This window comes from Petaurus breviceps, unplaced genomic scaffold (assembly GCF_028583685.1).
Source record: "Petaurus breviceps papuanus isolate PSGF00001 unplaced genomic scaffold, PetGlider_PUasm1.0 90352, whole genome shotgun sequence".
NCBI lineage: Eukaryota > Metazoa > Chordata > Mammalia > Diprotodontia > Petauridae > Petaurus > Petaurus breviceps.
Window position 1 is genome coordinate 150,734 of NW_027187228.1, and position 27,258 is coordinate 177,991.

The window sequence follows — 27,258 nt, forward strand, 5'->3', positions numbered from 1 at the left end:
TAGCACATAGTAACCATTATATAAATGTTAGGTAGTAGTAGGGCTTAGTAAAGGTGCCTGGTATATAGTACGTACTTAATGTTTGTTTCCCTTCTTTAGTCCATGGAGGGTTTGGGATAGTTTTATAGATATAAACATAGAGGGGCAGCTGGGTGGTACAGTGGAATCAGAAAGACCAGAATTCACATCTGGCTTCTGACACTAGCTATGTGACCTTGGGTAAGTCACTGTACCCTATTTGTCTCAGTTCTTTCCTCTATAAAATGAGCTGAAGATGGAAATGGCAAACCACTTCGGCATCTTTGCCATGAAAATCCCAAATTGAGTCATGAATTATCAGACACAACTGAATGATGAGCACTGAATATCCCTCCAGGGATATTCCTCCCTATCCAGGCATGTATACAGCATTTTGAGGTTTTACAAGCTTTTTATACATATTAATTCAATTGAACTTCATAAACCTGTAAGATACTGTATTATCGTCATTATGGGATTGTGAGGTTCTCAAGGTCATATGTGGCCCTATAGGTCCTAAAGTGTGACCTTTTGACTGAATCCAAACTCCACAGAACAAATCCCCTTAACAAAAGGATTTGTTCTGCAAAATTTGTACTCAATCAAAAGGCCATAGCCAAGGACCTAGAAGGCCACATGCAGCCTCAAGGCCTCAGGTTCCTCACCCCTACATTAACCTGTACTTTGCTCTTTAGTTTCAACATTTCTAAGTAATTTTTCATGTATGCTTTATCAGGGTATGCTTGTCAAACTTTTTGTTTTATCACGTTATTCTGGGACACCAATGTTTCTTAGGTTGTCTCTTCAAGATGTCTTTCAGAATAGGTGCTTTGAGACTCATCCATTCTTCCAATGTTGCTGTCTTTTCTCTGCTCTATTATTTCTTGTTGATTATCAATATTTTCAAGTTCCCTCATTTCTTCCATCCTCTTTCTTCAGGATTTCTTGAATATATTTTAAATATGTTCTTTTTTTTTTTCCAAATCATTGATTCTCCCTCAAAACTTTTGGATTCTTGTCACTATTACAATCTCTTTTTTGAGACTCTAGGTGTAATTACTGATCATTTCTTTCCTCTGGAATTTCTTTCGTTTTCTGTCTTTTTGTTCAATTGTTTTATGTGCTGCCTGTTTTGCTTGTTTAATGTGATGAACTGCTTGCTTAGACAGAACCATTTATTCAATGATCTTTCTGGAAGTCCCTTTAACACGATTTAAGAGCTAGGAAGGAATCCAAAAATATTACTTGGGTATAACACTGCTCAAGACTTCAGTTTCCTCATCTGAAAAATGATGGGATTAAATGGCTAGTGAAGTCCCTTTCAGCTCTAGATCTATGATTTTTAAACTAATCTAACACCCTTATTTTACAAATGAAGAAACTTAAGACACAGAAAGGGAAAGTAATTTGTCCAAAAGCACACAGCTGACAAAGAGTAAAGGTAGGATTTAGATTCAGTCCTCTGATCTCAAATCCAGTGCTCTCTCCGCTGTACTACACTTTACCATGGGCATCCTCTTTAGCGCTGACTGCCCCTAAAACAGTAAATCAAGGTAACAGTACGGCAAAGCGAGAAGGAAAAGAGAGCTTTACAGGGGGCCTTAGAGATTCAAGATGAACTTAGATAGTTGGAATTTATTTCTGAGAGTGGTATTATAATAACTCACATTTTATATAATGCTTTACAATTTACAATGCACTTTTCTAACAACAACCCTAGGAGTTAGGTTTTCTAAGTATTACCACCCCCATTTTTTCAGCTGAAGATCAGAGAGGTAAAAAAAAAAAAATCAGGTAAAACTGATTTACCTAAGGTTACACAGTAAGTATCAAAGTCCAGAGCTCTTTCCATGAAACCATAGCTGCCTCTCTGAACTCTCAAGTCGGCTGTACTAACCATCTTTATACTCACCCTTGCCTGAACCTGGGCTCCTACTCCCCAGTGGTAGCCATCTGTATTCTAGGAATAAAAACCAATTTCCATATCAGTCTGCATAGGATAGAATTAGGAAAATAACTCAGCTGTTAGGGGAAAAAAGTCTAGAATGATGGCTAATCACCAGAAAACTGGCTGCCGGCTAATTTATTTTTAATACTACTCAGGATGATCATACACTAAGAAGTGCTGAGGTTCTCAGGGGAGGAGACCCCACACCAATGAAAGCACAGATCTGTAAAGTGCTCAAATAACCATAATGAATTAGATCCAACAGAATGTAAGCTCCTTGACAGTAGGGATTGTTTCTTTTGTGCCAAGCATACAGTAAGCACTTGATAAATGCTCTCATCTATCTTTTGGATCATCTACACAGACAGTTCTTGCTTTCTGTTAAGTGGAGTGTTCTGCAAGTGTCAACTGGCTATGGTCAACACAATAATTCCTGACAAGTCACAGCTATCACCTTGCGATTCCATTCTATCTACATCACAGATTTTTATTAAGCACATACAGGTAACAGTTTTCATTTGGTTTTGGCCACATAGCCTTCAAAAAAACCTCATCCAAATTATTAAAAATAGAAATTTGTAAACAAGTGGTGTATGTACAGTTTTTTACACAACAGCAAAAAGTCAGAATCAACATGATACATGAACAAGCCTTCTGTCAGGGGTGATATGTGAATGACCCATTCTCAGATTCTCTCACATGGACCTATTTTGCTCAGTACGGTTCAGAACATGGTACTTCAGCAACAGTGACTCAGGTTTCTTGGCCGAAGTAACAAGAAGCTCCATTTAACACATACCTCCTCTAAGCAGGTGCTGGTAAATGTTTTTTGGCATCAATGATGTGCAAGTACAGTAGTAAGACTACACACACAGCACAGTGACCACCCCACAGTGCTCATGGTAGTTGCTAGCTACAAAAAAGGGTTGTAAATGTTTTTTTCCTACTACCTTCTACAGTGCTCACCTCCAAAATGTGAACTTTCCCTATATTCACCACATTACATAGACTTATAGGAGATTCCTTCTTTCTCTTTCATTTAAAATATTTGCAACCCTCCAGTAGTTTTCATTTGGCATTAAAAAAAAAATTACTCTGCATTAATGCTTAGCCAACAATATATATAGTAGCTTATATAGAATTGTCTTTAAGAACCTGTTTTCTGGTCAACAAAAAAGGAAGAACCTGGGATTATTCTCGTCATTGCTTCCTCAGAAGTTCAATAAATGTTACATATTTATCTCCTGTTCAGGAGGCAGAGATCACAGGGCAAAGGAACAGGGCTTCATTTTCCATCCTGGAAAAAGAGTGAAGGCTCATTGGGTGTACCAGGCTCAACAAGAAAAGTAATTCAACCAAAAACCCACTGAGCTTCTTTGGCCTGGGCATGCTCTCAGGGCTTCACAGGCCACACAGAATGAGGCTCTTTCCTGGGAGCCAGTGCCAGAAATGCTGGTGAGCCAATAGAAGGGTCATCTGGAATACAGCTGCCTAGAAGTTTCAACTAGAATAAAAAACTATGACAGGAAATGAAATCACTAAATCTCCCCATGTCCCACAGCACAGACTAAATAAAACATCATTATTAAACACTTGTTTCTCTGAAGTCAAAACCCAACAAAATATGAGATTCCAGTTTGGCCACCCAGCCCTCTCCTTCCCAGGTATCTTTAAATGGGAATGGAAATGGGTGAATATATCCTTTTTTAATTCAGGTTTTTTTCTCTCATCCAAAAAGAGGGACCAGAAGAGAAGTCCTAGGTGGGAGACCTCTAGCCAACTGCACACTAGAGATTATTTCTACTGGACAAAGGTTAATCTCGTAGCTACAACAATGTCATCCCCTCAAAAAGTTGAGACAGCTTCATTCTAAGATACCTCAAGGTGAGAGTGTAGGTGTTCAGAAAGAAAGAAACAAGGAAAATGTCTGCTAACTCAGGGAGACTCTTTCTAGGCTTAAGCTTAATAGTCAATAACTCATTTCTTCCCTGCTGTAAAGATGGCAGAGAAGACAAATTCAGAATGAAATGCTCTCACTGTCTTCTAATTCACTTCTTCCTACGGATCTTGGGTTTCTTTACAGGCCGGAGATAAGGGTTATCGATAAGATTCTCCTCCCCACTCCGGCTCCCTGACAAGGAAGTGTTTTGCTGTAGAACAGAGGCGTTCTCTTTCTCTGCACCTGATTCATCCTGTAAGACAAAGAACAACATCATTAGCATGGAAGGCAATCCTAAGCCAGAAGCAGAGAACAGAAATTCTCTGAAAATCAAATTCCCACAATAAGAAGTGCTACCATCATTTTCATGACGTGACCAGAAATTCAGTTGTAAGAGGAAGAGTTCTGTTTCCCCACCATTCCCATGCTACTATTTCTCTCCTAGATGAAAAAAGGTTTCACTCTACTGTTGGTTAGTGGGATCAGAGGTGGGCAGCTTCTTGAACAACTAATAAAAGTATCACTGAATTCACAAAGATGGACAGTTGCAGAACAGGAAGTAGAAAGAGCTGCAGGAAATCCAGGCTACCTAAGGAAGAAAGAGATTTAAAGATAAGGGGGAAATAATCTTGGCTATTCAACAAGATGAATGGAAAGAGTATCATAACCTCAGAATCAGCTTTGGCTCTTCTCTCTTCCTCCATAGGCAATCAACTGTCAAGCCCAATTCTATCACTGAAATACCTCTCAGAACCATCCACTTCTAAACATTCTCTCTGTTACCACCATAGCTCATGACATCTCACCATAACTACTACAATCATCTCATTACAAGTTTGCCCACTTCCAGTCTGTCTCACATGAAATCCATCCTACATTTTTCTGCCATATTAATCATAACTCTAATAATGCTACTCCACTACTCAAAAGACCTTCATGGTTCACCACTGCCCACCTAATAAAGTCCAAAATCCTTATCTGGTATTCAAGGTCTTCATAATCTGGTTCTAACCAGCCTAAGCTTATGCCACATTAATTCCTGTCATCAACTTTATGCTCTAGCTGACTTGATACACTTCTTGTGCTTCTGCTCAAGGTGGGAGGACCCTCCTTTCCTTTTTTCCCTGGTGAAATCTTACCCAAGTCAAATGTCACCTCCTCTTTGAAGACCTCCCTAAGCTCCCAAATCCAAATGATCTTTCTTTCTAAAAACTGACAGCACCATCTCATGCATACAGCATGCTCTAAATTTTATTACAGTTATGTGTGTAAACATTATCTTGTCTGTCAGACTGCAAGAAACCAAGTCTTATTTATCTTTGCACTTCCCTCAATGCCTAGTATATACTACGAACTGAACATCTACTTAATGTTGTTGAAGCCACAAGAGCCATGAAATGACCAAACATCACCTAGACTAACACTGATACCATTTAGGGTAGAACTGGTATAATTTCCCACTCTCCTTTGCAACATATGATGAAAAGCCCTAAATAATTATATAGCTACAAAGGCCAAATGGTCTCAATCCCTAAAATGCTATCACCAAGCAACACTTACCAATGTACAGACATAACTAGCAGGGCAAATATATAGGAAGGGGAAAAGAAAAAAAGTAGAGGAACAAGAAAAGGAATAGGAGAAAAGAGGGAGTGGAAAGTGGTAGCAGAGGGCACTGCCACCAATTGCCTCCTATTCCCCCTGTAATATTATAGCATCTCAATGCTAACCTTTACAGACTTCAAAATTCACCCCCAAATGGGCTGAGGTCTTGCAGGGTAGGCCTGTATAGAAGTCCTTTGCTATAACAGAAAACTGTGCCCCCTAGTGATTCACAAGTGTCATGTCGCTCACAAGGCTGTGAACTGGTACAACCATTCTTTTTTTTTTTTTTAAAGCAATTGGGGTTAAGTAACTTGCTCAAGGTTACACAGCCAGTTATTTCTGGGTGTGGTGCTAAGTATCAGAGCCTGGATTCGATCCCAGGTCATCCCGACTCTGGGGCCAGTGCTCTTATTCGCTGTGCTACCTGGCCACCCCTGGTACAACCATTCTTGAAAACAACTTGGAACAACTATATTCCAAAATTCCCTCTGACCTAACTATACCACTACTAGATATATGCCCCAAAGAGGTCAAAGACAGAGGGAAAGGAACTACAATACTTGCAGTGGCACTTTCTATCCATGCAAAGGACTGGAAATAAAGTGGGAATGACTGAACAAATTATGGTAAATGAATGCAATCGTATATTATTGCACGACAATAAAAAAACAAGTATGAAATATTCAGAGACATATGAGAAGACTCATATGAACTCATACAGAGTAAAATAAGCAGAGCCAGGAAAAATAATTCACACAATCCACCACAATGTAAAGGAAAACAACTTCAGAACTCTAACCACACGGTGGGAAGACAATTCTTCAGAAGGCTGAGGATGAAGCATGTTTCCATGAGCTTCTTGACGGAAAGGTGAAGAACCAAAGGTACAGAATAAGAGATTCATTTTTAGACCTAGACAACATGTTGATTTATTTTTTGGCTGTATTTATTTGTAACAAAGGAGGGTTTCTGTTCAGGAAGCTGGTGAAGAGCAGAGAGAACTGGGTGGTGAGATACTCAAATAAAAAAGGAAACAAAAAAGGACCATCTATAAAACACTAAAAATACACAGAGGACAAAAAGAAAGTTCAGAAGAAAGGCAAGTCAAAAGGGCAATGTTGTTACTATCCTGTTAAATTCAATAAACTTAAAAATAAACAGTACTCTTGTTTTCCGTATACTGTATTTGTTGATGGCCATAACAAAATATAACTTTTTTGAAAAACACACCACAATACACCACCCAGAAGATGAAATCCAAGGGGATAGTGTGCTAGCTATAACTTCCTGTTCTTCTGCCTCAAGCCAAAAGATTTACCCTTGGCAACCCAGACAGTTTGTTTTGTTAAAACAGACAAACACAAGGGCAGAAGATGTTGATGGATGTAGAACCAAGTCGAGCAAGAGGAACAAATAGCTCCACACATTGCAGAGAGAAAAGTTGGCTTGGGTTAGATCAAGCAAAACTCCTGGGAAAATTGTCTGGGGAGGCCAAAACTAGAAAAATGGGTGGCAAGACACTAGGTATCCAAAGGGGTCCCAGATCTAACAACCCAAACGAGTTGTAAGGCACCAACCTGAAGTTCAGATCCCATTTCAGTGGTTGAAACAGACCCAATTCAGCTTAGGAACCTTGGGCCTTCTATATAGCTAAGTGTGGAGTGGGGGGGAGGGGGGGGAGGAAGGAGAGAGAGCTCAGGGATAAAGCCATAAAATTATTTTAAAAATTTTAAGTAAACATAAATAATCTAAGGATTTCACAGCACCCCTTAAGATAATTAGAGACACTATGAGATTCCATGGAGCCAAGGTTGGAATCACTGCTGCTGTGCAGTCACTATGTGTTAGCAAGCCAAGGAAAAGAAAAAAGAGGAGGGTGTAGAGTGATGGGAGGACAATATCCCTTTTTTCCCTTCTTTCAGGTGGCTCTCCTGGAAATTCCACTTCTCTGATCTCTTCCATTAGGTATGAGAATTGTTTTCCCTATCAATCCCATCTATTCCCACGGACACTGTCTTCTCTCTGACAAGGCAGGTGGGTAGGAATGCCTCAGGGGAAAGCAATGAGGGAAATTAAGTGTCAGAGCAGCTGAGAAAAATAGAACTGAACAATGCTAACAACTGAAAGAAGAAAGGCAGTCTGCCAAGGAGCCACCCGAATCATAAATTCCAATTTTAACTGTAAAGACACTGACTTTATTTTTTTCTTATGAGGAGATGTGGCTGAAAAAACTTTGCAAACTGGTACATTTTTTAGTAAAGACAATAAAATGTCACTCCTGTGGACTATTTATGTGGAGCTAAAGGATGGTTGCCCAAGTCTGAAATATAGACTAGCTTTGAAAAAAAAAGGCTGTTATTTTCAAGAGTATATAGTAACTGAAACTAAGTTAAAATTGTGTGACCCACCACAGGGTCGTAATTTAACAAATGAGATTAATTTGAAATACCAATTGTTTGTATATAGGTGATGCCCCTAAAATACTTGAGTTGTTTTTTTTTCTCTTAAGCATTTCTTGCAATCTTTTTTGCCCCATAATTAATTTGCTAAGCAAACTTGTCCTCAGGTTATACAAAAATAGGCCTCAGACACTTACTCCCTCAATTATCACAAATTCCAAGTTAGTATAATCCAAAATAAGGAGATACTACTGTATTTAAAATATGGAAGCTGATAATCATTTGTTCTAAGCCACTGGCTCCCAGCTCAGAATTCTGAAAGGAATTAAGCTGAACCTAAAAGAAATGGGGAGTCAGATAAGAGAGGTTTTTGTGAAGAAGGTGGGAGTTCACTGGTGTGATTTTGTGCCATAGCCCTAAAATCTGTGGAAAAGCAGGGGGAAACTTTATGTGGTGGTCGTCAAATCTTGGGTTTTCTGCATTTTAAAGATAAGTAAGATAAGTAAAGATAAGTAAAAAAGTAAAATTTTAAAAATAAGTAAAGATAAGCCCAAAGAAGAAAAATGACACAGCTAAGGTCAAGGTAATATAACACAGCCAAGATTTGGCCCCAGGTTCTATGATTCTAAATCTAGTGTTTTCTCCTATTCCACAGACTTAATGGCATCAAAACCTAGCATCATCTCACCAGTTCTATCACATGCACTCTTCTCTTCCCTAAGGGAATTCTGCTAAGCCTCTCTTCCCACAGGGGATCTTCCAACTCTTACTTCAAATGTGACATAACTTCCATGCTAGCCTACCCAACAAGGTCAAGGGAAGTGTTTCTTTATTCCGTGTGGTGGTGGAGGGGAGCCCATCACAGGGTGGGCCTGGTGGCACATATCTGCCTACACTCCCTGTTGCAGGGCAGGAGAAGGCCCAGTTCCAAGCTATGGTTAGACAAAGGTCAGTTAGGTGCCCAAACTAAATCCAACACCATAATGAACCATTGTGGGAAAGCGGCTGGCAGGCTGCCTAAGGAGGGGTGAGCCAGCCCAGGTTAGGAATGGGAATGGACCTGCAAGGGGCTGCTGTGCTTCCAGCCTGGGCAAGATGGGGAGAAGAGACGATCAAAAGAACAATTACAGAAAGGCTGAAGTCAAACCAGAGGCATCAGGTGGGTAATGCTCACTTCAGACAACCCCTTCAGATCCTCAGCCAACAGGATGAGTTGCTACAGACTACATATGGAAAGATGCAGAAAAGGTAAAGGGTAAGTTCTGGCGGGCAGGGAAGACAACACACCGTACTGATGTGGAGAGGAAGGTTCTCTGTGTCCGTCTGCTCATCCTGCTCAGAAGAATCAGTCTCTTCCATCTGCTGCATCTCCAATTCAGATGGGAGAAGGGCTGTCAGGTAGGGAATGGTAAAGGGCCGGGCAGCAATCACTGGAGAAAAGGGACGAGACAGAAGCTTATTTGGGGCAGTCTTTGATGGTAGCACAGAACTTTGCACAGGAATGAATTAGCAATTTTTCACATAAGCTCACTAGGAAATGCTAACACTCTGTTGATGGGTAAGGGGTATAACTTGATACACTCAACAGTTAAAGAGTCTGGAATGGAGAAACCTCCCTCCATTGCCTGATACTCAGCCCTGCTGATACCCTTGAATAAAGAAAGCTCCAAGAACACAGGATTCAAGTACTTTCAATCATCAAATAAACATGGAAAAGTACTGGAGGAAATTTTTTTTTTTTAATATACACTTAAGGTGGTACAGTGGATAGAACATGGGACTTAGAATCAAGAAAGCCTTGGATTCAAACCCTCCTCTTACTAGCTGTGTGACCTTGAGCAAGTTACTTAACCTCTCTGCCTGCCTCAGTTTCCTTATCTGTAAGATGTGGATAATAATAGCACCTACTTCTCAGGATTGTTGTGAGAATCAAATGAGTTAAGTAAAGTACTTTGCAAACTAAACCACTATACAAATGCTAGCAATTATTATTAAAATAAACATAAACAAAATCATAAAATGTCAGAGATCAAAGAGACCTCTGAAACCATTCACTCCAACTTCTTTTTTACAGGTAAGAAAACTAAGGCCTAAAAAGGGGAAGTTTGCTTAAACTCACATAGAATGAAAAACCAGGTTCCTGACTCCCTGTTCAGTCTATCTGTCTCCCTACCCCCTACCCCATCCCACCCATTATTAGGAAACCTCTAAAGGGAATCTAGTCTCCTTATGATCCCCAAGGTCCAGGAATGGTATTACACCAGCCTTCTCTGGTCCCCTCGCCATTCCCCCACCAGAAGTGAACCATATACAACACATTCTCAGTTCTGCTGGGGGTTACGTGAAGATCTGGGAAAGAGAAGTCCAGAGGTCTCAGATTATTCTGAGGCAAAATTTATATAATTTTTGGCAAAAATAAAAAAGGCAAAAGATTATTAACTTTCTCCTGCTCAAATCTAGAGGGAGGAAAAATGACATCCTCAGTCCCATTCCCAGATGGCAAGACACCACAGATGTTAGGGGAGTGATTCTCACATGGAAACGTGCTGACATCATCTTTGAAAAGGCTCTGTGTCTCGCCTGTCTTGGCCATAAAGCGAGTAAGCGCACGTTCCACATCACGCCTCTGTGATGCAGCCTTTTCCCGCAGGACCTGGTAATCTGACACAAGCTCACGGTATGTCTAAAGGAAGAAGAGGAAAGGAGGTTAGAGCGTAAACGATTTCATCCTGCTCTGCTGGGCTCCTGCCCTTCTCCACCTGTGTCCCTCCCCACCCTCTGACAAATTTTGTTGCTGGTAATCAGGGCTACTAGGGACAGTTGAGGGTCAATATTCACCCCTTTCACAATGCACAAGAACACTGCTCTCCAAAGTGGGAGCCATACAAAAAACTGGAAATTAAAGAGGTATCCATCAATTAGACAAATCATCATGTATGAACATAACAGAATATTACTATGCTATAAGAAATGATGAAAGGGACAGTTTCAGAGAAACCCAGGAAGATTTGTATGACCTGATGAAGAATAAAGTGGGCAGAACATTTTATACAATAACATTATAAAGATAAACGACTTAAGAACTCTTATCAACTCAGTGACCAATCATGATTCTAGAGGACCTATAATGAAAGACGATACTCCTGATGTAGAGATAATGTACTCAGGGTACAAAATAAGACATATTTTTTGGACATGGCCAATGCAGGAATTTGTTTTGCTTAACTATGCCTACTTGTTAGAAGGGTTTTGTATTTCTTTTTGTCTTTACCAAGAGAGTAGACCCATAGCATGACCCCCACAGGGTAATTGAGGGTAAGAAGATTAGTTGAATCCAACCCTCACAGGAACAGGCAATAAGAGAGTTTGTCTCTAAAACAACTATCTTTATCCCTTTATATCCCTCACTATACAAGCTTCCAAACCTCCTCTCTTCTGAGCCAGACTTAAGCCTTTCAGGGTATCTGTAAAAAACAAATCAATACCTAGGCACCCACAGCAGGAGCTATACAAGGAACCACTTCCCAACAGACCTAGATCACCTAACCACCCAGATCACCTAATAGTACCTTTGAGGGAAGACTCTGTGTAGTAGGGTAGTGGACAGTGAATAAGAGCCCTGCCCTCTCTATTCTGGACCAGTTTTAGTCGTATGTGGTAGGGAAAACCAGAATCACAAAATCTGAGTGTTGGAAGGAACCTCAGCAGCCTTCTAGTCCACAGGATACACAAAAGAATTTCTGATATGACAGACCCCTCCTGGAAGAACCCCAAGGAGGGGAGTCCTAGCCCCTCTCAAAAGGCAGCCCATCACACTACTAGCCAGCTCTATTATGCTAGGAAGTGTTTCCTGATATCAGGCTTAAACTGGCCTCTTTGCATCCATTTCTCAGAACTGATCTAATTTCTGCAAACACTTCTAATACAGCCACCATGTCCCCTGAGGCTTCTCTTTCCCAGCTCCTTCAGAGGATATTCACAGGTCACAGACTTCAGACCCTTCACCATACTAGCTGTTCTCCTCTGGACACACTCCAAATTGCCAAGGTCCTTCTTTATTAAATTATTTATTTTTAGTTTTCAACATTCACTTCCATAATTTTATAATTTTCTCCCCCCCTCTCCCTCCTCAAGATGACTTGCAATCTGACATGGGTTCTACTCACACATTCCTATTAAAAACATTTTCACATTAGTCATGTTGCATAGAAGATACCAATGTCCTTAAACTGACGCCCAGGAATGAACACAATACTCCAGGTGAGATCTGACGAAGATAGCATGCAGTGGGATGCTCACCTCCCCATGTCTGGATGTTGTATCCTTTCTAATGCAATCTGAGATTGCACCAGTTTTGGGGGCTGCCACATCACACTATAGACTCACTGAACTTACAGTCCACTCAAACACCTAGATACTTCTCAGGACTGCTGTCTGTCCACACTTCCCCTCATCGTATATTTGTGGAGTTGATTTTTTTTGTACCTAAGTGTAAGACTTTACATTGGTCTCTACTGAATTTCATCTTTAATTAGATTCAACTCCAGGCTCCAGACTGTCAAGCTTTTTTAAAATGCTGATTCTGTCATCTACTGGGTTAGCTTCATGTCTTCTACAAATCTGATAAATACACACCTTTATCCAAAAGGCTTTTTTACTTTATCCAAGTCATTTTTACTTTGATTTATTAAAATTTCTATTTTTAAGTTTTATAATATACATGATTTTCTAAGTGGAAGTTCTGAATTACTGATTGTACTAATAACTTTCTATCTGATAAAAACTTCATGAAAGAGAAGAGAAAGTTGACCTTGCAGGCCTGAAAAGTCATTGTATCACCCCAGGTTAAAAGTAAGCTAGCTTCTTTAATAGAGTGGAACTACTTAAATCTCTATCCTCCAAAGAGAAAGGAAGGAGGTCAGAGTGTAGATAAAGTGAAGCCTTAAGGAGATTCAGCTCCACTTCCTTCCAGAAGGAAGGGGAGAGAAGACAGAACCAAGCACCTTTGAAGCACCACCCACTCCACTGGGTTACATGCATATAATTTATAAATATGCAAATATAAACATAGTGGGAGGTACATGCTCAAAAATATCTTATTACTAGAAATACTTGATCAAAACATTATGGAGACCACGTGTTTATATTAGTTCAAACACTATCATGTTAAAAGGAGTAGTGAATTAAGTCCAGAGATAAATATTCCTCTGTGGGCTTATCATCATTATAATATATTCCAAGGGAAAATAAAATTTCCAATTAGGACAGAAGTGAATTCTCCAATTAGGACAAAACTGAATTTCAACAGTGAAGACACTTACAGAGGATGTCCATCAAATGATTATGGTTCGATGGAGACATGACCTGGTATTTTTTTATGTATATAGATATATATACATACCAATATGTATACATAAATAAAACATACATACATACACAGATATTTATCCTTGTCAGAATGTTGGGTACAATGGGCTCTCAATTTACCTGCCCCATCCACTCAGACTCTCCCCTGTTCTTCAACAATAAAAAGATCAAAGTAGTCAGGGCTCCTGTTAATACACTTTTCAGTTATATTAGGGTTTCAGTGGACATTTGTGGACTAGATTTGTAATTAAATCATCATTTAAAATACTATTTTATGGGAAAATGCATTCCAAGTTCTAAATACCTGACATATAAACCAATCTTTGGAAGATAACCTGTTCATAAGCTGTGTGTTATGAGTGACTAGAAACAGACCTATTATTTAAGAGGCTGTCAAGGCAATCTCACTTACCGGTGTTTTGATGTAGGTGTGGGGATCAGGGAATTCAGGAAAATGGCTGGGAATATGAGGTGGGTGAGACTTGTTCTGGCCAGCAGTCAGGGCTTTGGGAGTCACAGGCTGATTGGTGACTGGAGCTGCAAGAGAGTTAGAGACTCATTCACTGACCACTTCTTCCTTTGGGTCCCAGTTGCCCAAGGTTTTGACCTCTTAGGACAAAACCACTGACCAATGCTTCTTTGTCTTAAAATAAATGGTTGGACCGCAGAAATGGATTTCTTAAACAATTTCTTGTGTTTATTATTTATTTTTAACATTCTTTTCTTTTAAAATTTTGTGAAATAGGTTTTTAAAAAGCTAGATAAGAACTGGACCTGTAATTTCATTGTATAAGGAACTCTCTCTATGCCAGAGGATCTTTACCTAAGGACCCTGCTGTATAGATTTCAGGGTGTGTACGTGGGGGGCACCCATGTCTGTGAAGAAAATTACATCCTTATTTTTACTAACCTCTACCTGAAATTGAGTATTTCCTTCAATCATTTAAAAGTATTCTTCTGAGAAGGGGTTCACATGCTTCACCAGATTGCCAAAGTGGTCCATGTCACCAAAAACATTAAGAACCCCAGCTCTAGGGGCGGCTAGGTGGCGCAGTGAGTAAAAGCGCTGGCCCTGAGTCATGAGGACCCGAGTTCAGTTCCAGCCTCAGACACTTAACCCACACAAAAAACTAGCCGTGTAACCTTAGGCAAATTACTTAACACCAATTGCCCTCCAAAAGGCAAAAAAAAAAAAAAAAGAACCTAGCTCTATGTAATGGAGGTCAGTACCTTCTCAGCAACTTGAAGTCTTTGGGAGTTTTAAAAACTCTGGTTAACTCATTGTATACAGTAACATAAACATTATTCGATGATCAACTTTGATAGACTTAGCTCTTCAAAAGCCTCACGATGAAAAGTGCTATCTACATCCAGAGAACGCATTATGGAGTCTGAATGCAGATTGAAGCATACTATTTTCTCTCTTTTTTTGTTTTTTCTTTCTCATAGTTTTCCCCTTTTGTTCTGATTCTTCTTTCACAACATGACTAATGTGGAAGTATGTTTAGTATGATTGTACCATATCAGATTGCTTACTATCTAAGGGAGGGGGAGAAGGGAAGGAAGGAGGGAGAAAAAAATTTGGAACTCAGCATCTTAAAGCGAATGCTGAAAACTATCTTTACATGTAATTGAAAAAAAATGCTACTAAGTGGAAAAAACATTTTTTTAAAAATCTGGTTAACTTCTTCAGGTAAGGTGCTTTGTAGGTGGGAATAGGTGTTTGTTAGGAAGTGTCTCACATCAAGAAGAATTTGTATCAATAAATTATTAAAACCTATTTTAAAGACATTAGATGGCTGGAGGTTTATGCCTGCTTACCATTTTTCTCACAGCCAACCCCCTCCCCATATCCATCCCCAATTCTCCTTGAGTGTTATCAGCATAACACAGCTACACTTAAAAAAAAAAAAAGGCAAGATATAGAAGCTGCTGCCCTTTCTCTGGGCCCTCAGCAATATGGACACAAAGTAGGCTACCAACTGTGTGTCCTTAATACCAGATAGGGTCACTGACTCATTTACATGAAGTGTCACTACTTCCCCAGGAGTGAAGGATTTAAAATTATAGTAGCATTTAAAAATATAATAGCATATTTAAAATATAGTAGCAATTCTAGAGTATGAAATAAAATGCCATCAATTCCCTTTGTTTCCTGCCAGCCCAAGTCAACCATTCTGGATGGTTAGGCTGCTGTAGTCTTCCCCCTGGGTGAGAAGAATATCAATCACTTCTATGTGGCTCTTATTGCATTTCTGGGGCTAGAACTAGTGATCCTAGGAAAGACCAAGTCAGTTTCCCCTTTTGACAACTACACTTTCACATGATGACCTACATGATGTCTACATTCTATACAGCCTTTCAAAAAGAGAAAAAAATCTACAATAAGTAACCAAAACCCAGCCCAGCTTATATCCAAGGCTACCTACGTGCTGTGATGACCATCCTCTGAGACCGTTTAGCATATGCAGGGAGAGTTTCCACATTGAAACCTGAAGGAAAGGAAAACAAAATCACTGTACTGACCTCCAAAAATTATCATCAAGAAAGCTGAATAATCTGTCTGGAGTTTCTTACCCTAAAAACACATCCACACTGCTGTTACTTGGCAGAAACTAAAATTAAAGGTAAAAGTCATCACTATAGGGGGATGATGGCACTCAAATTTATTCAGAGGTGCCAGTTCATGGTAAATCTGGCTGGCTTCAATGTGACAATAATAACATTTACATACATTATTCATGCAAATAATGAATCCTTTGAAGTGTCTATATTATTCTAATAGGCACTGCATATTTTCCACTGGGTGGGAACCAATGACCATATTTCATATAATTATTCTTCAAATAGTACTAATTCAAATACATGTGACCATTTCAAAGATTTGTTATTTGCACTAATCAGGACCTGTCACTTTTAGTCATTTTCCAGTTGTGTCTGATTCTCCATGGGCCCATTTGGGGTTTTCTTGTCAAAGATCCTGGAGTGGTTTGCCATTTCCTTCTCAAGCCCATTTTACAAATGAGGAAACAGAGGTGAACAGTGACTTGCCTATGGTGACACGACTAATAAGTTTATGAGGCCAGTTTTAAACTCAGGAAGGTGAATCTTCCCGATCTAGGCCAGGGCCATCTATCCAATGCACCACCTCACTGCCCCAATTGGGACCTAGCTATCATAGCAATCCTGTGAAACAGAGGCAGTTCAGGTACTTTTGTTATATAGATAAGAAAGCTGAGGCCCAGAGAAGTTATGTGACTTAGTCACAAGTCACACAGTTTCTATATACCAGAGCTGGTATTCAGACCTAGGTCTTCTGACTCTAAGGAAAGTGCAGTGGATGCTATCCCCTAACTATGAACCTTCAGGGGACTAAAGGAGATCAAGAAGACACTTCCCTCAGCCCCACAGAGTCACAAAATTATTAACTTTTTCCTCACTCACCAACCCTACTGTATCAAGTCAACATGTATACAATGAAAAGTGAAACTCACCCATTTCAACAAGTGTGACCACAATGTCTGAGAGTGTTGGCTGTGTCCTGGCCGTGTGCTCACAATATGATTTAGCACTCCTCCCGATTTCTGAAAGGTCTAGGAAAACAAACAAGCAAATCTAGGTATACAGCCTAATATCAGGGATGGACATTTCAGTCTCCTCTGCCTGACACCAGGCTTCTGCTAACCATTCTTGCTGAGTGCTTACAAAAGAGATGGAATGAGCTGCCAGTGAATCCACAAAGCTCAGAGAACAGAAAAAAGTGGATACAGGGGTGTGGTGAGGATCTGCTCCAAACTTAACCTCAGTGAATCATTTCCCCCTCAGTCTTTTTATCTGAAAAATGATTACACATAGCCCTACCCGTGTTTCCCCGATAATAAGACCTATCCCGAAAATAAGCCCTCCCTTTACTGTGTAAGATTCCTCTAAAATAAGCCCTCCCCCGAAAATAAGCCCTATTGAGATTGCTACTGTAGTGAAGGTGATCCCCTGCGCTACATGCTACATTATGGTACCCTCTGTATGCACCGTCCCCCACTCCGGGTGAAATGCACGCCTCGCTCTGAGCTGCATCCAATCAGAGCTGCAGCAGTGAGCGCGTCATGCGTCATCCTGTTCTTCCCCAGTGATTTGCTTATTGAATAAAGGTACATTTTTTTGTTCACATTTACCTGTTTATTAAAATTGCTGTCAATGTTCATTAAAATAAGCCCTCCCCTGAAAATAAGCCCTCTGGTGTTTTTCTGTCCAAGAAAAATAATAAGACAGTGTCTCATTATTGGGGAAACATGGTATATCATTATCTAAATTATTCCATCTGTCCAAGTCCTTCTCTACCCAATAAAACCATAAGCTCTCTGATGTCAGGAACTGAGCTTCCTTCTCTTGAAATCCCTAAAGCAAATAGCAGAGTACAAGATACACTTTAATACTTGGGAGTATCCATGATTTCAGTTTTCAGGCAAACCTTCACTGGGTGGTGCTGGAGGGAAATCCCCATAAAACAGCTTAGAAATGAGGCACATAAACGGCTGAAAAGTCATCACCTACTTGGTTCTTAAATTCATTAACCGTTTATTACATATTGACTAAATATAATGCACCATGCCAGGCTTAAGAAGACATAGAGATAAACGAGAAATGGTGTCTTCTATCAAGTTGTTTATAATTTCCTAGGGGTGATAAGACCTATAAAAATAATAATAAAACATAAAATTGAGTACCACATGTGTATAAGAAAATTACAAAAGAAAACAGTACATGAAGGATGAAAGTAATTTCTAAGTGATGAGACTAATGCCAGCTTCTTGTGCAAAAATAGCATTTGAGCTGAATTTTTCAGGTTTGTTTTTTTTTTGGAGGAGGAAGGGCAGAGCAATTGGGGTTAAGTGACTTGCCAAAGGTGACATGGCTAGTTAGTGTTAAGTGTCTGAGGTCAGACTTGAACTCAGGTCCTCCTGACTCCAGTGCTGGTGCTCTATTCACTGTGCCACCTAGCCGCCCCTTTGAGCTGGATTTTGAAGGTCAAGTAAGGCAGAGATTTGTGGAAGAAGATGAAGAGAGTCCAGACTTAAAAGTAATATGAGTAAAGGCACAAATGCAGGAAAATTAGGACCATGTGGGTGGAAGAGGGAAGAGGAACAATAAGTTCATTCAAATAGCATTTATTGATTGCCTACTATGTGCTAGGCACTGTGCTAGGTACCGTTTGGCTACAGCCCAGAATACATGGTGGCAAGCTGGTGGTTCAGTGAGTAGCATAGATGCCAGGAAGACCCGAGTTCAAATGTGACCTCAAATTTATTAGCTGTGTGACCATGGGCAGGCCATGTACCCTCTCTCTGCCTCAGTTTTCTCATCTGTAAAGTAGGGATAATAATAGCACCTCCCTTCCAGGGTTGTTGTGAGGACAAATGAGATAGTAACTGTAAAGTGCTTAGCACAGTTCTTGGCACAGAGTAATCTCTATAGGAATGTTAGCTATTATTAATGGCATAAGGTGAATTTGGACAGGCAAGTTGTGGAATGACATAGGAGAAAACAAACAAAAAAAACCATGATATGACGACAGTCATTCTGCACTTTAGTCCTGCCCCTACAACCCACTCACACGGGACAGTTCCAATGTAACCAACTACCACGATTTCACCTTCCTCTATGGCATTCATACATAACAAGATCCCTAACCGTCTGCTGTCTAAAAAGATTCATCAGCACCTCAGTTCTGACAGATGTTTTACCAGAATGCAGCCCTGTTACAGTCTCCTCTTCAACTTCACCCTTTCCAATATCTGTCCCCTCTTAAAAGATGATAGGATTCTATCAATTCTGTGACCATAGTCACTGAAGAAAACAAACGTAGGAGAATTTCCTAATAGTGAGGATTTTTCAATCATACAATGAGTTTCAAGACCTGTAGAGGTCTTTAGAATTTGAATTCTTATCTAGGATTGCTTTATTCAATTAATTAGGGAAGTTCTTTGTGACATGCTAATATTAAAAACACTGAAATAAGTTGTAGGTATAGAATTAGCTAAATGACTAGCTTCTTAAATCTCAAGACTTTTTCTTTGTTAAATGTATCATGCAACTTAGTACTTAATTATATAATATATAATTATCTAAATTGTTTCAAGTAACCTAGTTTTGTCTTCCTAACCAAACATAATCTCACAGGTACTCACTCTCCTGTAACCCTCAAAGCAAATAGTAGAGTACTAAGTACATGACTCAGTGATTATAAGTAAACCTCCCACCAACACAGATCACAATTCAACATCACTAGGCTTGCTTTATATATACCCCATACAGTCACCCACTCAAGCTACCTAGCAATCTATCTTGCCTCCACTTCCTCTCCTCTTGATCTTTTCTTAGCTTCCTACAATCCAGCTTCCAACCTCATCATTCCATCAAAACTGTTCTCTCCAAAGTTACCAATGGTCACCTAACTGTCAAATCCTTGTTCTTCTGGATCTCTCTGCAGCTTCTGACATTGTGGATCATCTCCTCCTCGATACTCTCTTTTCTTGAGGTTTTCAGAACATGACTCTTTGCTGGTTCTCCTCCCACCTATCTTCTCAGTCTCTATTTGACAGAGCCACTACTTGTACATGTCTCACTGGGCTTTAACCCGGGCCCTCTTCTCTTCTCCCTCTATACTCTGACCACTGAGCTCAAATGACTCTGGAGGAGAGAGTGAGGCTAATGACTTTGCTCAGCTCTACCTCACTGTATCCAATTCACATGCCCAAGTCAAGCTCATGCTCCTCTTTAAGAATGAAGGATGAACATCAACTTCACCTGGTAATCTCATCAGCTCTCTGAGATTTAATTATCATCTCTCAAGTCTATCTATCCAGCCCTAACCTCAGCTGACCTCTAGTTTTGCATCTCCAACTGCCTTTCAGATATCTTGAACTGGATGTCCAGTAGATATCAAAATGGCCCAAACTGTTGTAAAGACCCCAGACTTAACTCAATTTGGAAATCAGGCTGAGAAGGCTTGATGAATTCCCCAGAATTAAGGAGGTAATAATGAAATCACAGTTTGTGGAGGAAAAGAAGACACACTTTCATTGGCGATTCTCCAGAGAAGTGGATGTGTATGTTCCCTCATGGGATAAAACAGAAGCAGAGTAAGCAGTTATATACCGTAGGATTACTTGTCTCTAACCCTACCTTATCCCACCTCTCATTGCATCCACTGGACCCTACTGGGCGAGATGTCACCTCTCCTGGGCTGCTCTTTCCATGTTGCTCCTTTCTATACTCCCCTCTCCCCAAACACGGCTATCTCGGGATCCGTGATCAGATAATGAGGCTCTAATTCTATTAGGGGTGTGTCGGTTACTATGCATAAGGCTAGTTAAGCATTCTCATTAGTAAAGAGTCAGTGGCCTCTTTTGACCCTAGCAGGCTCAAGCCAGTTTCACCTAAGCCTCTTCCAGGAGGAAACTTACAGATTTCTTCCAGCTATATGATTGGCTAGGGTGTGTTACCCTTCCTCCCTTATCCTGATTTATACCTTCCTACACATCCTACGCAATGTCCATAGTTCCTATAGAATTTTCGGAAACCAAAATGTCAGCATTTCTCACAAAACTAAATGATTATTTTTTCTCCTACATCCTCACCCATTGCAAACTTGTCATTCTCTACTTCTCACTATGTCTCACCTCCCCTATCCAAACTTTTGCTGTCAATTTCATCTCCACAACGTCTCTCCTTGGACACTGCCACCACCCTGGTGAAGGCCCTCAAGACTTCTTATCTGGACTATTGAAATAGCCCGATAATGAGTCTCACAGCCTCAAGTCCCTTCTCATTCTCATCTATCCTCCAATCAACTGCCAAAATGGTTTTCCTAAAGTGCAGATCTGACCAGGTCACCTCCCTAGTCAATAAACTCAACTGGCTCCCTTCCACCCTCAGGATCAGATACAAAATCCTATTCAAAACCTGTCTCCTCCCTCTACCATTTCAAGTATTCTCACACCTTACTCCCCAACACATAGTCTTCAATCTAGTGACACTGGCCTCCTGGCTGTTCCTCAAACAAGACACTCATGTCTTGGCTCTGGGCATTTTCTCAGACTGTTCCCCATGCCTGGAATGTTCTTCCTCCTCATCTCTACCTGCTGGATTCCTTGGCTTCAACTAAAATCTCATCTTCTACAGAAGTGTTTCCCAACCCCTCTAAACCCTAGCACTTATTTGTTATTTATCCTGTTCCTGTTTCTATGCATTCAATTATTTCCTATTTATCCTGTATATAGCTTGTTTGTACATATTTGTATGTTGTCTCCCCCATTATATATAAGCTCCTTGAAGGCAGGGACTGTCTTTTGCCTCTTTTGTATATGCAGCACTTAGCATTACACCTGGCATTTAGAAGACACTTAATAAATGCTTTCTAAATGATCATTCTCATCACCCCATTTTTCCTTATCAAAACCAGCAAGATCTGCACTCCAGAATCCATGATCCCAGTTCTCAGGGAAATTAATCTATCCAGCTTTATAATTTCTATTCAGAGGCTGAAATGTCTTGAGTGAGGGCAAACTTGCCTTCCCTACTATATCTGCACAGCCTCAGACCAGACCCAGACCAGGGTTATGGCTATGCTTTACATTCCATCCAGTCATTCACACAGGCCACTTTGTCAACTATCCTGCCAATGCACTAATAGTCTCCCTAACTCCACCTTCTTCTTCCACTTCTTGATCTGGGAACAGAAATCAATAATATCACAGCTTTTGTAAAGGACATGTTAATTGACTGCCTTAGGGATCAACCCCCCATTCTAGTAACTCCCCAGACCAAAACTCCCTTAACTTCCCACCTTCCTCTTATGTATAGAACAAACTCATTTAACTCCTTTTATTACAGAATGTTAAGTTCTTGAGAGATTGCCTTACTTTTACTTTTTGTATTTGTATCCCCGGTGCTTAACAGAATGCTTAGCATATATAGCAAATGTTTAATAAAGGTGTATTTGTTCATTCATTCACTAAGCCTTACTTGCTTCATAAGCTGCTAGGTTAGAGAAAAACAAATTATCTACTGACCAAGCTTTTGCTGAGTATATCCAAATTTAACTAAGTACATCCTTGGACCAAAGTGCATTGCTTAGCTCATATCTGAGAACTGCCAGAGTTTATAATAATACATTAGCATAGCCACTGAGAATTCAAGACAATCTCCTCCACAAGGAAGTTTCATGGGGGTAGGTATATAACTTTAAAAAAATTTTTAATGGACTGACTTTGCAAAAAGCAGTTAGTATTCCTCCATACTCACAGCTTTGTAACATCTCAGTTAATGTTTCCACCGATGCTTTCTCAGCACTCTCAAACCCAGCCTCTGTCAGCAAGGAGCTCACAACTACCTGCAAGGTCCGTCTCCGTGCCAGGTAGTAGTTGTCTGCAGGGGTGCTAGCCTGCTTGCTTCCTGATCTCTATGTGAATTAACAACCAAAGGAAAAAGGAGAGCACGGTTTTAGCTCGCATATTAAAGGTGAAATCACATACTAAGAATATAAAGCTGACCATCCATGACAGATGGATAACTGTAGACGTGAATGATAAATGCCTACCAACATTTCCCATTTAAAATGCAGCAACTTTGATGTTCAGACTTGTGCTTCTGGCTAACTAGCTTAATTACTGACTGTTCAAGAGGGTGCTGAACCCTGGAGAATGATTCCTTCCCTCAATGTATACCCCAGAATAACAACTCTCCCTCAGTCTCAGAGCTCCCCACTTCACATACAATGAGAAACACTTACAAAAGAAGGGGAGAGTATTTCATTGCCTCTATGTTCCCTCCAACCCCTAAAAGTCTCTTGATATTATGAAAAGAGGTGGGGCCTAAGCGGCCCAGTAGATAGAGTCCTGGGGCTGTAGTCAAGAAAATCCGAGTTCAAAAGAGGTCTCAGACACTTAGACCCTGGGCTTTCTCATCTGTAAAAGGAGCTGGAGGACATGGCAAACCACTCCAGTATCTCTGCCAAGAAAAACCCCAGAACGGGGTCACTAAGAGTCACGACTGAAACGTCTGAATAACAATAGAAACAGTAATTATTGTTCTCAGCTATCATAGAGCCAAGTAGTATAACCCATCAAAGTAGCAAACAGATTTTTTTTAACAAGAATCACGCTGAAATATCCTTTTAAATCCCCCACCAGTCGGTTTTTCGATTGGCTAAAAATCAGGCCAATAAAGAGAAAAGGGAGAGCAGCTTGAGCCAATTAGGCGCTTCCTCCCGAATCCCCGCCTCCTACTGGGAACTAGCCAATTGAGAACTCCGGTCGCCAAAGGCTAGAGGAGGTGGGGGGAGGGGTACGCCAGAAGGTGAAGCGTTTGCCCCGGCCAGAGTTGCTCTGTGCGGTATCTGATTCCAGAGACCCACTACCATCCCACAGTCTTCGTGCTGTTTCGTTTGGCTGAGGCCACGGATTAAGCCCTCATGCCCCTGATCTCTCCCGCCTCTGATACTTACCGCTCCTGAGCCACTGGCTCCGGCAGTTGCAGCTGCGTCAGCCATCTTGAATACCTGAGAATGTGCGTGTGCGCAGGGCAGCCTGGGAATTGTAGTCCGGAGGCGGGGCTGTGCAGGGAGAAGGAGGAGGACGGAGAGGGGTCGGGTCGGGCTCTCTAAGCCCAAGTACCCTGGCCCACCCAGGATGGCTGCTAGCAGAGGTCCTTTGATCTGCTTTACAAGGAAAGATAGCTTTTAAAGGGATCAACAATCCTACTTTTAATTACATTCACTAGTTAAGGGGAAGGGTCAGCACCCTGAAGGTCAGAGAAAGTACAAGCTGAGAAAATATAAGCAGAGAAATTAGCATAAAGACAAATAGGGCTCTGACTGCCTGATCAAAGCAATATTGCCACCACTTGGAGACAGTCTTTATATCTGAGCAGTACAGTTACTAGGTTACTCAGTCTCGACCAGGGAATCACAAAGCCCTTCTCATAATCGAGCCCCCAAAAGCAAACTACCAACTCAGAGTATATATACACTTCTCAGAGCCAGATTTCACAACCTTCATGACTCAGTACCTAATTAGAAATTAGGAAAAGGTGTGAAAGCCTTCCTATAAGCAAGCTCTTCCTCAGGCAAGTCCCTCCCCAATGGGCTCCACTGTTTGAGGCCCATTAATGGTCGGGGAAGATCTTATTATGCCATTAACATCATAGGATCACAGGTATTGGACTTGAGGGCACTGAATTCTTAAGCCTTTTTGTGTGTCAGGGACTCCTTTGGCATGTCTGGTGGAGTCTGTGGACCCCTTCTCAGAACGATATTTTTCTTTTTGTTTGTTTTTTAGGGGGGAAGGCAGGGCAATTGGGGTTAAGTGACTTGACCAAGGTAATTCGGCTAGCAAGTGTTAAGTGTCTGAGGCTGGATTTGAACTCAGGTCCTCCTGATGCCAGGGCTATGCTCTATTCACTTTGCCACCTAGCCACCCCTAGAACCATGTTTTTTCAATGCATAAGAATACAAAGGATACTAATTATGTTGAATACAGGTAAGAAAGTAAAAACAACCAAGTTCATGAACCCCAAGTTTAAAAAACCTGTGCTAAATTTAAAAATTCTGAGATTCTATCTCGCACCTGTTGGATTGGCTAATATGTAGAGAAGGGTGGCAAATGTTGGAGGGGATGTGGGAAAATTGAGACTTAAGTGCACCGTTGGTGGAGATCTGAACTGATTGAACCATTCAGCAAAGCAATTTGGAACTGTGTTCAGGGGGTTATGAAACCAGGCATGCCCTTTGACTTAGCAATACCACTACTAGATCTGTAGCCCAAAAGAGATTTTAAAAAGGAAAAGGACATATGTATAGAAAAATATTTATAGCAGTTCTTTTCTGATGACAGGGAGTTGGAAATTGAGGGGATGGCTGAGCAAGCTGTCGTGATTGTGATGGAATGCTATAAGAGAAACCTGGAGGAACTTACATGAATGAATACACAGTGAAGTTAGTAGAGTCAGGAGAATATTGTACACAGTAATAGTAATATTGTAGGATGGTTAACTGTGGAATGACTTAGCTAGATACAGTGATCCAAGACAACTCTGAAGGATTTACGATGTAAAATGCTATCCCCAGCGAAAGAACTGAGTGTCAGAACACAAATGGAAGCATACTTTTTTTTTTTACTTTTTCTTGAAAGTTTCTTTTTTTGGTCTATGTTTTCTTTTACAATATGACTAATATGGAAATATGTTTTGCATGACCACACATGGATAACCTATATCAAATTGTTTGCCTTCTCATTGAGGGAGGGGGTAGCTTGGAGGGAGGGAGGGAGAGAATTTGGAACTCAAAATTTCTAAAGTGAAGATTAAAAGTTGTTTTTACATATAATTGGGGGGAAATAATTTTTTAAAAAAAACCTCAGCTTTAGCAGGACCTTTGACATCATTTCGTTCAGGCTTCCCTCTCCCTCCCCCCCCCCCCATTTTACAGAATTGGAAACCGAGGCCTGAAAGAAGTGAAGTGCACAAAGTGAAAGATCCAGGTTTCCAATCCTTTTTCCACTTCCCTTCCCCAGCAGTCAATCGACAAGAATTTTTGGATCCCAAACTTTTTGCCCAGCGTCCCATAGGTTACTAAGGCTTCAGTAACTAGCAAGAGCTCCACCCCTTCACCACGAAGTCTACAGCAGTTTTAGAGTTTGGAGATCAATCCCTTTCCTCCACAGAACCGCAGAATATTCTAACTAGAAGGGACTTCATTATTAGCACCCTAGTATTCAGCGCAGGAAGGGGTCTTAGAGGTCATTTCGTCTAACCCTTTTATCTGACAGGAGAAAATTGCAATTCAGAGGGGCATCGATGTGATCAAAATTACATGTAATTAAGTAGCAAAACCAGACTTCACTCGAATCCAGGTCTTTTGACACATACCACCTTCGGACCAGGGCAATGCAGCGCCCACTACAGAGTACTCTACGGTAGCGGAGTCGAGGCTTTATCGACTAGGAAAGAAGTATCTAAAATGAAGACGGAACCCTTCCTTACCGGAGGGTGACAACACTGCACCCTTCACACCCACACCTGTGCTAGAGTTGTCCTGGAGGCAGCAAGGCCCCTTCCCCCCAACCCCCCACCCCTCCCCTTTGCTCGGAAAAGCCGGAGCCAGGGGGCGGGGTCCCCTCGGGTCCTGTGCGCACCCCGGAGTTTGGATCGGGGGCAGCCCCTAGACCGCCCGTCCACCCAGCGGTGTTAGCAGTCTCTGGAGAGGGGGTAATGGGGGAGAAGTGAGGGGGGTTGCAATACCTCTCTACAGCAGGAACCCACAGCCCCCTCCGTCTCCCCCCGCCCCCTCCTCCCCACTTCCTGCCCAACTTCAAACGTCGAATCCCTAGCGCAGCACCGAAATTGTAAACACCCCGCTCTAGCGCGGAGGAGGGGTCGAGATTGAAGCGGTTTCGCGCAGGTATGGAGCGATCTCTTTCTCCACTCCCCTCTTCCAGCCCCAAGTCAGTGACGGGCCTACCCCAAGGACATAATTCTGGAGCTGGAGCGTCCATGCCAGGAGGAAGAGAGTGCGAAGAGTAGACTCCGGGACTCACCTGTTAGGTAGGCAGCAGAGCTGTCGGATGGAACAGGTCTGAGGGAGGTGGGGCTCGAAACTAGTTCGTGCAGGTTTCCAGCCACTGACTGGGATCTGCGCCGATCCCCTGGTAGCATATAGGGTTGACTGTACAATCCAAAGGAAAAACGCGTCTTGGGTGGGGGGGGGCAGGGGGCGGGGATCCCTGTTTAAGGGGATTGGGGAGGGCTCTGGAGCATTGGGGCTGTGGAATCTAAAGAGGGACTCCAAAGGAACTCCCGAGTTCCGAGGACTTGGAAGGGAAGCTGATTTTTCTTCTGGTCCCCCAGACACCCGTTCACCTCTGTCATTTTCCTTATCATTTAAACAAGGGTATTATTGATCTCAAACATCCCCTGGAACTCTAAAT

The 27,258-nt window shown here is 41.3% G+C and overlaps 2 protein-coding genes across 4 annotated transcripts in view; one reads left to right on the top strand and one right to left on the bottom strand.

Moving 5' to 3' along the window:
- Window positions 1-1,619: 1,619 nt before the first annotated feature.
- On the bottom strand, window positions 1,620-26,993 carry TAF8 (TATA-box binding protein associated factor 8). 2 transcript variants are annotated; one of them, XM_069108310.1, is made up of 9 exons: window positions 26,869-26,993; window positions 23,781-23,888; window positions 22,580-22,736; window positions 16,771-16,869; window positions 15,706-15,768; window positions 13,689-13,813; window positions 10,445-10,592; window positions 9,197-9,339; window positions 1,620-4,158 (listed from the first exon to the last, which is right to left on the bottom strand). In XM_069108310.1, the coding sequence occupies exons 2-9, from the start codon at window positions 23,823-23,825 to the stop codon at window positions 4,015-4,017; spliced, it is 924 nt and encodes a 307-aa protein (XP_068964411.1). In that variant the 5' UTR covers window positions 23,826-23,888; window positions 26,869-26,993; the 3' UTR covers window positions 1,620-4,014. The 2 variants fall into 2 exon arrangements, with proteins under 2 accessions (XP_068964411.1, XP_068964410.1); XM_069108309.1 differs by having other exon boundaries at window positions 23,781-23,990; window positions 26,869-26,930.
- CCND3 (cyclin D3) overlaps window positions 26,690-27,258 on the top strand; it is a 125,256-nt gene continuing 124,687 nt past the window's right edge. For both annotated transcript variants that reach the window (XM_069108312.1, XM_069108313.1), the window contains exon 1: window positions 26,690-26,875. The gene's annotated coding sequence lies outside the window, so the exon portion shown is untranslated. The remainder of the gene's footprint in view (window positions 26,876-27,258) is intronic.

Excerpts from the sequence above, each read along its gene's own strand:
- TAF8 (XM_069108310.1), bottom strand. The coding sequence starts at position 23,825 with ATGGCTGACGCAGCTGCAACTGCCGGAGCCAGTGGCTCAGGAGCG. Across the intron at positions 15,769-16,770 it reads GGTCACACTTGTTGAAATGG|GTTTCAATGTGGAAACTCTC; the intron begins GTGAGTTTCACT and ends CCTTTCCTTCAG. Across the intron at positions 13,814-15,705 it reads GAGGATGGTCATCACAGCAC|CTCCAGTCACCAATCAGCCT; the intron begins GTAGGTAGCCTT and ends ACTCTCTTGCAG.